The sequence below is a fragment of the Sarcophilus harrisii genome, chromosome 1, assembly GCF_902635505.1.
Source record: "Sarcophilus harrisii chromosome 1, mSarHar1.11, whole genome shotgun sequence".
NCBI classification, from domain to species: Eukaryota; Metazoa; Chordata; class Mammalia; order Dasyuromorphia; family Dasyuridae; genus Sarcophilus; species Sarcophilus harrisii.
In genome coordinates this window covers 596,991,678-597,008,276 of record NC_045426.1, presented here as the reverse complement: position 1 = coordinate 597,008,276, position 16,599 = coordinate 596,991,678, and the positions used below count along the sequence as shown (strand labels likewise).

The 16,599-nt window shown below is 30.6% G+C and overlaps 1 protein-coding gene across 2 annotated transcripts in view; it reads left to right on the top strand.

The window, feature by feature from the left end:
- The window catches only part of CSMD3 (CUB and Sushi multiple domains 3), a 1,575,929-nt gene that overhangs the window by 1,023,224 nt on the left and 536,106 nt on the right, over positions 1-16,599 (top strand). For both annotated transcript variants that reach the window (XM_031954893.1, XM_031954946.1), the window contains 3 exons: positions 2,108-2,295; positions 5,292-5,480; positions 16,046-16,162. In XM_031954893.1, the coding sequence (XP_031810753.1) occupies positions 2,108-2,295; positions 5,292-5,480; positions 16,046-16,162 (494 nt within the window). The remainder of the gene's footprint in view (positions 1-2,107; positions 2,296-5,291; positions 5,481-16,045; positions 16,163-16,599) is intronic.

The window sequence follows — 16,599 nt, the reverse complement described above, 5'->3', positions numbered from 1 at the left end:
TTTATTAGGAAGCATCTTGTATTGCTTTCTTCTCTTTCTATGCCATGTCCTATAATTCTATAATTAACAACTTTGTGACTTTCTCTGAGTTTCTTTTGTTATTATAATGATTCTAGTTTTCTTTCCAGTTATTTTCTTTAGAAAGCTGTACTCTTACAAAACAAAGCAAACCTTTCTCTCCATTACTAATTGAGGTCCCTACACTATTTAATATAACATTTTTCCATGCTTTGATCCAAATTATTCCCTGACTCCTTTTACATACATTCAAAATAAGTCTTATTTTAGCTAGTTGATTATTTGAGATAGGTGCTTCAGGATGGAACTTAATTTTTAATATCACAAATAGGCTGGCAAACCAAATAGTTGGAATAACAGAAATCTATAATTCATGGAAACCAATATAACACATTTATTTCAAGGATTAAGTATCTTCCTCTGGATATCCCTGTGGTCCTATTGTATTTTCCTGAACCCTAAGTTTCATTTAGGAAAAAAGCTAGTTGCTTTTTCTTCAAAGATGGGAGTAAACTAAATTTATGAATTTTTTAAAAGAGGGTAAACATATAGATCTGTGCTGGAACACTCTGAAACACATAAAAGTTATATTATAATTATTTAAATGATTTAAAATTACATTTTAATTGTTAATTCATATGCTGAGTTACTAATTTTGTCCAATTAATTATAATTAAGCTAAAGTCTTAACATCATTGTGTCTCTTTTATTTTTAAAGGAGTAAAATTCCTAATTTGTTTTGACTCACTGTTATTTGAAAATGATAGGTAAAATGGCATTATAGACCCCTTAAAAACTAACTACATATAGAAAAGAATTGGATGTCTATAATATATTTATATAATGATTATAACAAAATAATGAGATATTTGGGAAGTACATTTAGATTAGTAAAGATATGTTGTTGCCATTGAAAGGTCAAAATTCTGTGATTTCAATTTCTTTTAAAACTAGTAATTGACTACAATTTGAGAAAGAAGTGCAATTTTTATAATATATTCCACTCTAATCTTCCCTTTAGTCCTAATATTCTCAATACATTGAAAATTTTACTTGAAAATTTATTTAATGTAGATAATTAGGTTAAAATGGTTCAACTTAGATTTTGTCCACATTAAAAATCTGTGAACTAGATTCAGAATGTGGTAATTTTTTTACTGTGCAATAAGTATTAGTTAAGGAGGGACTAACATGTCTAGTGATAATTCAATTAAAGAACATATTATTTTAAATATTTGTAATATTTACATCTTTTAAAAAATGGCATGTGATTTTAAGATCAGTTATCATTTCACATGGTCCTTATGCAATTTAATTTTTCTAATAGAATTAGAAAATAAATATAATTTCAAGATTTCATGATGAAAGCTTTATTTTTAAAAGAAAGATAATGATTTAAGAGAATTATTTTGGGAGTGAGAAATGTCCTTGTAAAATCTAAAATGTTCAATAATATTTTAAGAACAGTAGTTAAGAATTATTATTAAATAATGGACACTGAACTCTAGAGATACATAGAAAAACAAAAACTGCCCTTGCCCTCTAGGAACTTACATTGTACTAAAATATTAAATTTAAAGAAACAAATACAAACCAAAAAGGTATAGTTAAATAGTCCTTAGAAGGAAAGACTGGTGAATGAGGAATAATAGCTTATGTTTTAGGTAGATGAAAGTTCTTCTACAGGAGATAGCATTGGAGCTAGTGACAAAGAAATATTGACCTTAAGAAACCTGTATACATACTGTGTCTCTCTCCCTCCTTTCCTCTCTTCCTCTCTCTCTCTTCCTCTCTCTCTTCCTCTCTCTCTTTCTCTCTCTCTCTCTCTCTCTCTCTCTCTCTCTCTATATATATATATATATATATATATATATATACACACACATATATATACACACATATATATAATAACATTACTTATGAAAAATATTTTCACATTGTCATGAATTTCAAAATAAATTAGGTAAATTTATTTTAAAATATATGACAAAAATTAGAAAGATTTAAAAAAATAAAAGTTCAAATTTTATATATGCTCTTTTCTCATTAAATGTACAATCATTACATATGTAAGTCTCTTGTATCTTAGATTTCAGACTGAACTCAATTATGATGTTTTGGAAGTTCATGATGGGCCAAATCTTCTGTCACCTCTGCTTGGATCTTACAATGGAACTCAAGTCCCTCAGTTTCTGTTTAGTAGCAGCAATTTCATTTACCTTCTATTTACAACAGACAACAGTCGTTCAAATAATGGATTCAAGATTCATTATGAAAGTAAGTACTCACCCAAATGCTGACTTTATTGTGCCCATTCGTTTCACTTTGTATTTTTATTCAGTGTTACTGTTCTGTTGTTGGAGATTTAATGGAATTTTATTCACAAACACTTCAGTGCATTCTTTAGTGTCAGAATAGTAATGGTTTATAAGATGTCCCCTATTGAATTTTTCTATATACTCAAATTTCCTTCAGACTGTAGCTAATGTTTATTATACATTGTAGAAAATAACAAGAAATGGAATGGTATCAAAACACAATTAAAAAAAAAGGTCACATACATCTGTATTGTGTATAGTTCAAAAGATCAGATAATAAAGAACTAAAAGGGAACTTCAGATTAAGCAGTGAAGTTATAACAATGTCATACTTTTTTTAGATCTACTTATTAAAGTTCAGTCATCCTTATGAAACATCCTTTTATGTTTTACTTTCATTCAAATGAAAAAGTCATATTTCTATTTAAAATATGCACCATTAGGATTCTCTAAAAATGACAGAAGATGACTAACATTTAAAAAAATCTAAAGACAGTAATAACTTTTCATGGAACAAACCTACCTGAGCAAATAAACCCATGGAGCTCAATGAAAGGAAATCACCTTTGAAGGGTACAGGCCTATGTTGATCAGAAATAAGAAATTTATTATTTTCCTCAAAGCAGTATTTTATATTTGTATATATATGAACATATATATATATAATGTATATATATATATATATATATATATATATATATATATACATATCATTATATATGTATATCACTGATGATCTATTTTACTTAACATAAATTGTAAACATATAGATACTACTCTATTTAATATTCATATTCTTCATGTGTAAGACCTGGGAAGATTATCTTCCTAATGCAATGTGTAATAAAAATGAATTTACTCCTCAACATACTGACATGTGGTCATTTAGCATTATCTTGAAATTCTCAAAAAAAAAGGGATCTTTCTACCTCTTGAGAAGGCCCCTTGCACTTTGGGGTAATACCAATAAGAAATGTTTCCCTGACACTTTGCAACTTTCATCTGTTTCTTTTCATTCTGCCCAGTTAGGCCAAGAAAAATCAAATCTAAAACCTTCTTCCCCAATACTTTCAAATCCTCATAAAGTAATTTTCATAGCTTCTTCCAGTCATTTTTTTTTGCCAGACAAAATAACTTTATTTAAATAATCCTCATATGGCACTACCTTTGAAAAAGGCCTTCCCAATCTAACAGTAAAAGTTTCTTCCTCTGGCTTTCAGAATATCCTTAGAAATTATCTTGATTGTCCCATCCCCTGAAGGAAACAAGACTGATACATCATTTTAAATATTATTTTGTTTTCCAGAAGATTCTAACAGATTATCCAGGTAGTGTAGTGCATAGAACAAAGGTTCTGTAGGTAGTTGTTCAAATCCCACCTCATACACTTGACACTACCTTTGTGACCATAGGCAATTATCCTCAAATGCTTCACAAAACAATAACAACAACCAGAAGTTCTTAACGCTAAATTTACCTTTTATATGAAGTTAAATTTATTTATCCATTTCCCGTAAGTGATGCTTTGGTGCTGTCATCTTTGGATATCAAATGGTCAAAATCATGAATCCTAGACTGCCTGCTGATGTTTTTCTTTCTAAGCAGCTATCAACAAGAATCCTCAGCTATGTGAAAAATTTTATTCAATGCTCATTCTGGATTTCTAAAATAAAACGAAAATATTTTCTATAATATACCATTGACAGAGTTCATGCAAAAGGAATAATGAAGAATTAACAAATATATCATGCCATTTCAGCTTAGTTGTCAGGCCAGTTGCTTTTTTTTTTTTTTTTTTGCTTCTCAAACTAATGGCTTAGTTGTCCTTAGTGGACTCAAGGGAGCAATCAAAAGAGTTTTTTTAATGCTCTGAAATATAGCTTTATAATTTCAATATACCTTGCATTACACATGTGGTAATCATAGATAACACAGGTAGTGCCACTAGGAACAATAAGGTTATAATAACAGAGAGATGATTATTTACTTTGTAAAAGATCATAGAGCTAATAATTATGCAAAAAGGTGCTTATGATATTTATATATATATGTGTGTGTGTATGTATGTATATCAATTATCTATCTATTTATCAATCTAGCTATCCATCCATACATCTATATTTGCCCTAACAACATAAACACATTACCTAATTGATATATTGATAAAAATATTTACAAGAAGCATTTAATAAAGCACCATTATTTTAGAGGTACTTCTGATCATCAGTAATACAATGAAAATCTAAATCTCTTATATAGTCATTTCTACTAATTCTAGTGCTTGAGTGCTTTCTTAAGGTGCTTAAATAACACTTTAACTTTTCAACTTCCCTTTTGCTTTTTCAATAGATTCTAATGAAAATAAAGATTTTTCTTTTTGCTTCAGTGAACTTGGAATAAAAATGAACTTTAAATATTTATTCTACTCTTTTAAACAATATAAAGCACAGATATTTATTCTTATAAGTCTGTCATGTAGAAAGAACATGGAAAGGTCTTCTGAAATCTCTTGCCAGTGTCAATATTTAAAATTTGGTAAAAGTGAGAGAAGTGAATTTTTAGCAGTAGACTAAAGTCAGGCATAGTTCATAAGTGTCCGTAAATAGCCGATAGTTGAATGCTTAGGATTATCAGTTATAGACATACTATTCCCAGGAGAAGCAATGATGTCACTGCTATATTAAGACATAGATGATTTGTGAATTTGGACAAGTAGGAAGTAAGAGAAACAGAAAATATTTAGCAAGAATTTTTATTGGTATATGTGGACAAATTTTTTGATAGTAATATGTAATTGGTCTGCTTTATGACCCAGAGCATTTTACTTTATTTTTATTCTTTTATGAACAGGAATAACACATTTCCCAAAAGGCACATGATGATTTTTTTTTTAATTCTAATTCATATTAGGATATCAGATATATAATTTCTTTCTTTCTTTCTTTTTTTCCCTAGGTGTTACAGTTAACACATACTCTTGTTTGGATCCTGGCATACCAGTACATGGACGGCGTTATGGTCATGATTTTTCCATAGGTTCCACTGTGTCATTTAGTTGTGATCCAGGATATAGGTTAAGCCATGAAGAACCTCTTCTGTGTGAAAAAAACCATTGGTGGAGTCATCCACTCCCAACTTGTGATGGTAAAAATGTTAATCATAATACTTTTATGAAAATGCAGCCCATAGTAGACATATATTATGTATTTATTAAATGGGCTGGATTACTTAGTTCAAGCATCATTTCTTATATGAAACATTATCTAATCCTTTTAATTTATACCATCTCCCTGCTCCCCTGGAAAAATAAATCACATATAATTTACTTTGTATATATTTTGTATTATTTATATAGGTATACATTGCTTCTTCTAATAGAATTTCAGTTTCATTGAGGTCAAGGATTGTTTCCTTTCTTAATTTCAATTCCTAGAATTTAACACAGTGCTGTGTACACAGCACTTAATACCTGGTTTTGATTGATTAAATGATCATGGGGAAATTAACATATCATTTAATTTAAGTGCCTTTGTTTAAATAATACTATCATTAAAAAGTGAGATGTAGTATCATTTAAAATGGTCTATAAAAGGGACAGATAAATATTAAGTGGCACAGATAGAGTCCTGGGACTGAAGTGAGGAAGAGTCACCATTCTGAGTTCAAATCTGATCTCAAATACTTACTATGTAACCTTGGGCAAGTCACTTCATCTTGTTTGTCTCAGTTCCTCATTTGTAAAATGAACTAGAGAAGGAAATAGCAAGCTGCTTGAGTATTTTTTGCCAAGTAAATACCAAATGGTGTCATGAAGACTTGGAAATGACTGAACAAAACATACAGAATTACTTACTATAAATGTTAATATTGAAGTAATGCTTCTTTATTTCTTCAATATCATGTAATGTTACTAATTATATCCCTTTTCCCTCTCCCTCCCTTCTGAATCTTGCTGGTCAGTCTTCAGGACTTGCTGTGGCAAAAACAAATGAAGAAATGAATCATTGCAGGATCTTAAACCTTCTGGAAGAAATATAATGAAAAGAGGAAAAAATGTTATCTCTGACTAAACAATTTTAACACACTTCTAAGCTGTGAAAAAATTGAAATACATCCTTTTCCAGAAAAAGCCAGAACAGATATAATTCTAAATCTCATATATATTTTTCTTTTTTTAATCACTGAATGAAATTAAGTTTTCTAACAGTTTCCAGCATCTCTTTATTTAATCTATTCTTTGTATTATTAGTATCAAAGTAATACTCCTAATGTTCCTGATAATAGCATTCTTTTGCTCGCAGGTAGTGATTCTCTATTTGCTTCCAATACTGATCTCTAAACATTTTTGATGAAGCATTCCAACAACTACAAAAAAAGCATCTAAAATTACTATATCTTAATATGTATATTTACCAGTGCACTCATATAAAGAGGGTTCCAAAAGACTTAGTGTGGTTGTAAACTTTAATAGCTTAATAATGTACTAAGATTTTAGAACACCCCATATTTCCTTATTTATAAATATGTACATTTGAAGTGTTAAAATGTAGACAATTTTAGAGTCAATAAGGAGTCCTTGGGACATCTTGAATAATGGATTAGAAATACATTTTGAGAAGTTTTTGGAGGATAGATCGGACAGAATAGAATTATGATACAAACAGACTAATTAAGAAGCCATTGCAATAATCCAGGAAAGAAATTATAATATTCTGATATAGGGTGGTATCTACCTGATTAGATAAAAGAGCACAGATGTGAAAAATGAAAGTAGAATAGACAAAGCTTGCCAATTAATTGGAAATACTCCTTTAAAGTAAAGGAGATTAAAGAAACAAAGGTGGCATCAATATTGTTGAAGTTTTTTGGTGACTTCAAAACATAATAAGGAAGTTTGAAAAAAAAAAAGGAAGTAAATTGTAGGGCATGAAGGAGAGATAATGTAATAAGGTCTATATTGTAGGTGAAAAACCATCTATGTGTGTTGATTATCTGTAACTACCAAAGTCATTTTGGATATTAACGTTGCCCTTTAGTATATTAGTTATAAATTTTCAGAGAAAACTTAGAAGGAACATCATCTTTGCCTTCACTGAAGTCATTGATAAACATTTCAGAGAGAACAAGGCCATGGGGAGAGTTCAAAAACAGTCTTTTAGAAGGTTATTTTTCCCCTTCAGGATGACATTAATATGTTAATCAACATTTTCATGATTTAAATTAGTCAACCAGTCCTGAACCCAGTATTCCACATTTCTCCATGTCCTACACAATAGTGCACACAATTTTTTTTTTCAATCCCTCAGTTGTAGAAAGACAATAGAAATGAAACATTCTTCATTTAAATAAAACAACTGAATCCACATGATTTACTGAAGATCACAGAAGAAATAAATAGCTTTCAAACTGGGGTCATCTAACTCCCTGTATAGTAGGACATATAATAGGACATTACTTTTTGGTCTAACCTACACTATTAACAGAAATCTCCTTAGAGGAAAAGTATCAAAAACATGACAGGTAATCCCCAACACTTTAGAATATGGCTGGACCAGATTAAAATTTAATATGGAATTAACAAAATAAGTAAAAATACAATGGGACATAGCTAATGTGATGTGTTTCCTAAGTTATGAAGATCAAGGATCCTTACATACAGTAAAATTGTACTTATTTATATTTGATTTTGACACCATTGCCTTATAGGACCTTTGACAAGTGGTTATCCAACCTTCACTTCAAACAAGTTCAATCCTGGGGACTTCTATATTTTCCAAGGAAGCTCATTTCAGTTTAGATCAGTTCTTGTTGTTAGGAAATTCTTCCTTACATTATGATTTCATTAGTTTTTTTGCCATTTTCAATAGAGGTCCTTGACATCAACTTAGGTTTAAGCCATTTTATTTGCTTGATGTGTGACTTTGGGCAAGTCATTTAACCTATGTCTATGTCAGTTCCTTCATCTGTAAAATGGGAATAATAGTATCACTTATCTCATAATGTGCTAAAGATAAAATGAAATAATATTTTAAAAAATCTTTGAAAAATATAAATCTGTATAAGAATGCTAATTATTAGTTATTTCACTACTTGCTATTTCAGATTATTTCATAATTCTATTCCTTCTGGTCAAGAAGAATAATTTTAATTCTTTTTTTTATGGCACAATCCTTTAAATAATTTATGGTATGTGTCATCTTTTTCTAGGGCATATTTTTTAGTTTCTCCAATTAAGCCTCACATGACAAAATCTTCTGACATTTCAACATCCTGGATGTGATTATTTGTATCTTTTATACATTTTGAAATATAACACTTAGAACTGATGTTTTTTAATTGATCCTGGGGGACCTATGTGTAGAACGTTCTGTGTATGTTGTTTCATTTTATCTGATGCTCTCTTGACTGTGTCCTATATGATTTTTTTAATCTTGTCACTATAGTCCAATGTGTCTATGATGATTATCCCCATTAAGTTTTATGCCATCTATATTTTTGACTAATATACTTTCTATGTCTTTGTTCAAGAGATGAAAAAAAATCAAGATTTAAAGAGATTAAGAGTTATCTGGGTCTAAGTGCTATGAATATTTCTCTATACCAAGAGCTTTTATCCTTTCTTGTGTAAGGGAACCCAGTGGTGATATAGGGAAGTCTTTCTCAGAAACATTTCTCAGTATCATACTTTTTGATAAGTGAAGGAGAGTTTAGTTTTAGTGAGAAATTTGAAAAAAAAATTTAAAAATGCATTTTCCCAATTAAGTTTGCAATTTTTCTGAAATGATATATCTTAATGTTCTTTATCATACTATAGTAATAAAATCAAGTTGGTCATTTCAAAGAGTGTTTAAAGGGCTTTAGTGACCAATTTCTTTCCATTTATAAATATACACACACATATATCCGCAAAAAAGCATGAAGTCTTCAAAATGTCAGCACACAAAAAAATAGTCTTGACATTTTCCACCATACCATAAATTTACTTCTATGGAATTTTGTACCAAAAATGTACATGTAGCAATTTAAATGTTTTATGACTGCTTTGTGCCATATGACATAAGTGATAGAAAAATATAGGTCAAAAACTAAAACAACAGCAAAAAAAAAAAAATCTCTGCATTATTTTCCTTATCATATCATAGACCTAGAATGGGAAGGGAACTTAAAGGCCATCAAAGCCCTATACAGATGAGGACTTTTACAGATGAGTAACAGAGACACATAGGGGCATAATTGCCTTTCTGCTGGTAATAGTTGTTAAAGTGTTAATTTGAATGCAGAACTACTTAAACCTTTAAGTCCAGTGCCCTATCCATTATATCACACTGCCTTTCTTCTTTCATTTTGAAAAAAAATAATGATTTTAAAATGAATTTGTTGACTACTAATATTCCTTAATTATCTGATATTCTATATAGTTCTGTTCTCAGAAAGTCAGCAATGACCTTTGGTCTTTTATCTGAAAGAATGTAATCTGATTAAATTTGTTTTTATTTAATTATGTATTGTGTTTTATGATGAATACAATGAAAATATTTAAATTCCTTTCTGTTGCATATTATTTATTTTTTCATTTATCATTTCACAATTTTTATTGTGTACCTATTATACTTAAGATATAGTGCTCCCAATTATTAACATTTTATTTTTTATTCCATTTTAAGTAATTTTCAATTTCAAAAAGATATTGATCACAGTCTTCATAGACTTTAACATTTAGTAAGGCAGTAAAGCCTATATATAGATATAGATATAGATATATAATTATAATGTAGATTATAAAAAAGGTCCCATATTAGACCTGAGAAAACAGTTATTCCTTGCATGCCATTTTCATAATAAAGGTAAATATTTGTAGTTTACTGTGATTTAACCGTTTTAGAGAACTCTCTGATAAAGACATGGCATTCACAGGATTTCCATTTCCTTGCTACTACAGAAAGAGCTACTGTAAACATTTTTGCATATCTGGATCCTTTTCCCTCTCTGATGACCTTTTTGAAATACAGAGCCAGTAATGATAAAAGCACAGTTTGATAACCCACTGAGTATAGTTCCAAATTGCTTTCCTGAATGGCTGGATCATTTTACAACTCCACCAAAAATGCATTCCTACAACAATCCCCAGTTTTCCCACATTTCCTGCAACATTTATCATATCATCTTAGCCAATCTGATAGATGTGAAGTGTTACCTCATAGTTGTCTTAATTTGCCTTTCTCTGATCAACAGTGATTTAGAACATTTTTTCATATATCTAGAAATGGCTTTAATTTCTTCATCTGAAAATTGTCTGTTCATATCCTTTGGCCATTTATTAAGTGAGGAATGACTTGTATTCTTATAAATTTGACTCAATTCTCTATCTGTTTTAGAAATGAGATCTTTAATCAGAAATTTGTTTCCTGGTTTCCTGCTTCTTTTCTAATTTTTACTGCTATGATTTTGTTTGTGAAAAACTTTTAAATATAATATGACCAAAATTATCTATTTTGCTTTTCATAATGTTTTCTATTTCTCTGGCCATGGATCCTTTCTCTCTCCACAGATTTGACAGGCAGACTATCCCTTGCTCTCCTTTTGTGCTTATAGTAGTACATTTTATATCTAAATCATAAAGTCATTTCAACCTTATCTCAGTGTATGGTGTTAGATGTTGATCAATGTCTGATTACTGCCACATCATTTTCCATTTTTTTCCCAGCAATTTTTTTTTCAAAGAAAGAATTCTTATCCCAAATCTATAGTCTTTGGGTTTATCAATTACACTGTCACTGACTATTGTGTCTTGTGTACCTAACCTATTCTACTGATCCACTACTCTGTTTTTTAAACATTACCAAATGGTTTTGATAATTATTAATTTAAAATATAATTTTAGGTTTGGTATAATTAAGACAACTTCCTTTTCTCCCATTAATTCCCATAATGTTCTTGTAGATTTCTCCCTTAATTAAATCTTTAAGGTTTACTTTGTCTGAGAGTATTAGCTCTACTTTTTTTCTAACATATTCTACTTCTGATCCCTCCTATAATATTTGTGTATATCTTATTTCCTATCCTGTTAACTCTTCTCTTTAATTCTGCTCCTTAACTTGCCTTGCTATTACTTAACTTCCCCTCTTGCTATTACTTAACCATGAAGGGTATATAATAAATAAATTATATATATATATATATATATATATATATATATATATATATATTCCATCCTCCCTCCTCTCCTCATTCTTTCCCTTTCTTCCTCCCTCTTTCCTTGCCTTCCTCCCTCCTTCCTTCCTTTCCTCTCCCTCTCCCTCTCTCTTTTGTTTTATCTTTTTTCTCTCCCTTTCTTTCTTCTTTTCTTTCTTTCTATTCAGTGTTCCCTACTTTATCTATTCCTGATATAAATTTTTAGCCCTCCTCCCTCCTCTAATGCCTTTTTGTTGATTCTTCCTTTGCATCTAATGCATATAGAATAATTACCATTTTTATCTTTTCCTAGATAGTTTTGCTTTTTAGAGTCAGATCATACTAAGCACTGGCCTAGTCCTTCTTTTGAGCTAGTCCATTACCAGTATCAATCTTAATTAAATGGTTTACATTTCCATGTAAAAACCATAAACAATTTGTCCTTGTTGAATCCTTTGAAATTGATCTTTGATATTAACTCTTATATATTATTTTTTTAATTGAGTCCAGATTTCATTGTCCTGAAAAGTCCCTTAAAAAGTCCTGATAAAATTCGAGCTCATTTCCTTCCTCCTCCCTTCCTCTTTCCTTCCCTTCCCTTCCCCCTTTCTTTTTCTTCCCTTCCCCTCCCTTTCTTCTGAACACATAGGATATCATACTCTTATCTTTGGGTGCCATATAGACATATATCTGAAACTTCCCAAGATATCTTAGGGTTTAACATCCAGATTTCTTCCTTAAGAACCCAAACCTTAAGCCAGATCACTCTCATTCTGGACCCAAATTGTTCTGAAGGAGAAAGTGAGATTATTGACTTTACACAGCCTCTCTCACTTGAATCCAATCTACTTGCATGTTATGGCATCACTTTGCTGATATCATGATCGTTTTAGAGAATGAAGGAAAACCAACAATAAAAAACAAATCCATCAAACATTAATAAGATCACTAATTGAAATTAAAGGAGAAGAGAACCAAGCCCAATTAAGGTTAAAGAGTATGATCTAGATGAGTAAGAAAGAAGTCTGTAACAAGTAGTAAACAGTGGTGTTCCAAAAACTTAGAAAGAAGAGAGTATCAAGAAGAGAGTGATCAACAGTGTCAGAGGCTGCAAAGGTTGAAGAGAAAGAGGATTAAGAAAAGATCATTACAATCAGCAATTTAGGGATGATTGGTAGTTTTGGAGAGAGCAATTTTAAGGGATTGACAAAGAAAAAAGTCAGATTTTAAGGAGTTAAAACATGAACAAAGAGGAAAAGGAAGACATTTATAGCAAATGGTCTTTTAAAGATGTTTGACCAAAAAGTGTAGAGGAATTATAAATTGAGATTTAACAGGGAAAGATCACATGAGAGATTTTTGAGGCTGGAGGAGACATGAGTTTCTTTGTAGGCAATGAAAAAAGAGCCAGTTGAAAGATATTGCCTTGTTAGTGGCACAACTGATATGAGAATAGGGTCTCATGATCCCTAATCCAATGTTCTTTAAATTATATTCTCTTTATCACCACTGTTTTTCCATTAATTTAACATAAGAAGTACATTGCTAGAAGTCATTGTTTAATCATCTAATTTGGGCAGGAAAACACAAGCAGAGATAGAGCTCAAGAAGGTAGGCTTCAGTTAGTTAGAATTCAAAATACATCAAAAATCAAAAGAGATATACAATGTATTTGTTAGACTGGGAAAATGAAAATGTTTCAAGGTATATAATAGGCAAACTTGTCTACATAAGGACATGAGTGAGGTATTATTGAGGTTGTTTACCATCCTCTTTCCTCTACAAGAACATTTTTTTGTCAAAGCAATATAAAGGGCAAGCAAATTGATATGATTTTCACAAATGAGGCAAGCTTTTGCAAGACCTCGTTTTTACAGTTATCAAACTGTGCATACCCTTTGATCCAGCAGTGTTACTTCTGGGCTTATATCCCAAAGAGATCATAAAGAAGGGAAAGGGACCTGTATGGCATGAATGTTTATGGCAGCCCTCTTTGTAGTGGCTAGAAACTGGAAACTGAGTGGATGCCCATCAGTTGGAGAATGGCTAAATAAATTGTGGTATATGAATATTATGGAATATTATTGTTCTGTAAGAAATGACCAACAGGATGATTTCAGAAAGGCCTGGAGAGACTTACATGAACTGATGCTGAGTGAAACAAGCAGGAGGAGATCATTATATACTTCAACAACAATACTATATGATGACCAGTTCTGATGGACCTGGCCATCCTCAGCAATGAGATCAACCAAATCATTTCCAATGGAGCAGTAATGAACTGAACCAGCTACGCCCAGAGAAAGAACTCTGGGAGATGACTAAAAACATTACATTGAATTCCCAATCCCTATATTTTTGCCCACCTGTATTTTTGATTTCCTTCACAAGCTAATTGTACAATATTTAAGAGTTTGATTCTTTTTGTACAGCAAAATAACAGTCTGGTCATGTATATAAAAAAAAAGACCTAGGTTTTACAAAAGGTGGCTAGATCCTTTGGGGGAACCTACATAATTCTAAGGCTGTTAGAGACTTCATCAAAATCTGCCAAGTTAGAGATCATACTTGTATAAAGAAATTATTTGGTTTGGCATTATCTACCTTTGACTTTGAGTTCAATTGTTTTGTTTTGTTTTTGCTGTTAAACTTAATGCTGAGAATTTGTATCAGAGAGTATTCAAATCTCTTGCTTGTTAGTAAACTGATGAATAACAGAGCTTTTGTTTTAACTTGTTTATTTACTATATCATTGCTTAAGTTTCTACATGCTTCATCAGAGAGTAGATGAATATGGGAAACTTTGTAAAGGGAACCTGGTTTGAATAACAGAATTTTTTTTTCTTTTCATAAAAAAAAAAAAAAAAATTCCCTTGAAGTAGAGTCTTTTGATAAGAAAGTTCTTTGGCTAATTGCCTTTTTAATCTTTGGAGCCCAGTCTCCTTGCTTTTGTCATTGCTCTAGCTATTTAAGGATTTGCCTTTACAAAAAGTGTTGACTATGTGTTAAAATTCCTTTTTCTCAGTAGGTATTCTTTCCTTTAGTTTGCATCACTTAATTATGACTATATTTATTATAAAAGCATCCTTTTCCCTTGTGGTCACTGGACGTGGCTTTTCTAATCCAAAACTTCAGACTTTTTAACCAACACAGCATCTTTCCTGCCCAAATTAGATGCTCTCTTATCATTATTATCATTATCATTATTGGTGCCTTTTATTTAATTTATACCAATTAAGAAGTATTTTTGAAATATATTTTAATTTTTAAAAAATATTTTAAGAGAATTAATTCTACTCTTTTTATATGATGAAATTAATTTCCAATATGTCACCAAAATTGACCAAGGCCACACAAGTACTAAGAGAGTGCTAAAACTCATAGCCAACATTTTTTCAAGTAAACCACAGTGCCTCCCAAGAAATACTTGCCAATTTTTCTCCTCTGAAGGCTGTTTCAAGCTAATATGGAGAGGATTCACTATTTTGTTCCCTCCTTTGAAAAACCAAGTCAGAGATATTTATCCTGTTATAACGCATTGCTAAGTCTAAGGTTCTTTACCAGGAGTATGTGAATTTTATTTATTCTGGTAATTATATTTCAGTGTAATTAGTTCCTATGTATTTTGTTTTATACATTTGCAAATATTCAGAGATACAAATAAGCCTCCTTACATCAATAGATGGGTCAGTAATACAATGAAAGTCAAGAACCCCAGCTCTGAGACAAAACAGCCACATGATAGAAATTCTTAAGTTTTATCATTTAGTTGTGACATGATCAATCTGCTTAATTCACTCATTTGTACCAAACACAAAAATAGCAAATATATCTTATTCTCCTACCTACTGAAATCTCCCTTTTCCTATTTTAAAAATATATATTTGAAACTTAAATTTCAAAGATTAAACAGCCAAAGATGATGGTAACATAAAAGTAACACACACATACCTGAACATAGGATTGTAGATTTTTTTTTTGTATTGTCTGCTTTGGTATTGAAGAACAACATTTTGTAGTGATAACTATTTAAAAGAAATATAATAATAGATATTGAAATGATTTAGTGTTCTAAATGAAAATTCACAAAGAATGACATATTCCTTTAGCATTCTATAATGAATAATTTGGCATACTTAACAATTAATTTACTTAATATTTAATAACAAGGGCTACTCCATAATTAATAGTCATGTTTAATTTCCAGGAATTTATGCAAATGTAGCTTATAATTAAAAACCTATGAACTAAGCAAATCCTTAAAATTCTCATATAAAATGTTAATCTTACTCTTTCAAGTTTTTATTTAAGCCTGTTGGGCAATAGTTTACCATTTCATGAATTACTGCAAGAGTAGACTAAATGCCTTTACTAGATGGTGAGAACTTGTGCATATCCCAAATATTAATAAAAAAAGTATCTTAACTATAAGAGTCTGGCTCATTTTATTTTAATAGAGATAAGATATTTTCTCAGCCTTTACATCATCTCTAACTATAAGAAGATTGATCATATGCCTATGTTTGTTTTACTCTCAGCATTATGTGGAGGTGATGTCCGAGGGCCTAGTGGAACAATCTTATCCCCTGGATACCCTGAATTCTATCCAAATTCCTTGAATTGTACCTGGACTGTAGATGTAACCCATGGAAAAGGTAATAATTTCATGCAATGATGATTTGGTTGTGTAATTTTTTTATGGTATCAGCTTTTGTTTCATTATATCAAGTATAATATCATTCCCTATAATAGAAAAAAGTTTTCACTAAATATTTTGTATATATATAATTAAATTTATGGCACCGAATCAGCTTTAATAGTCAGGAGTCTCAATCAGAGATTTACTTGCTTTGAATCAGAATATTGACTTCATTGAGGTTTACTATCTTTTTGATACTTTGTTGGGTTTTGATTTCATGATCTCTTCTTCCCTCCCACTAAGTTTCTTTCCCTTCCTGAAAATCACTGAGATTTAGTTGGAGAAAGTAAACTGTCATAACCTGGCTTAAGACTCTGGCTTCCTGATCTGAATAGTTCCCCTAAAAGAACATGCATCAAACACTTAAAAATGAATACATTTTGATTTATTGAA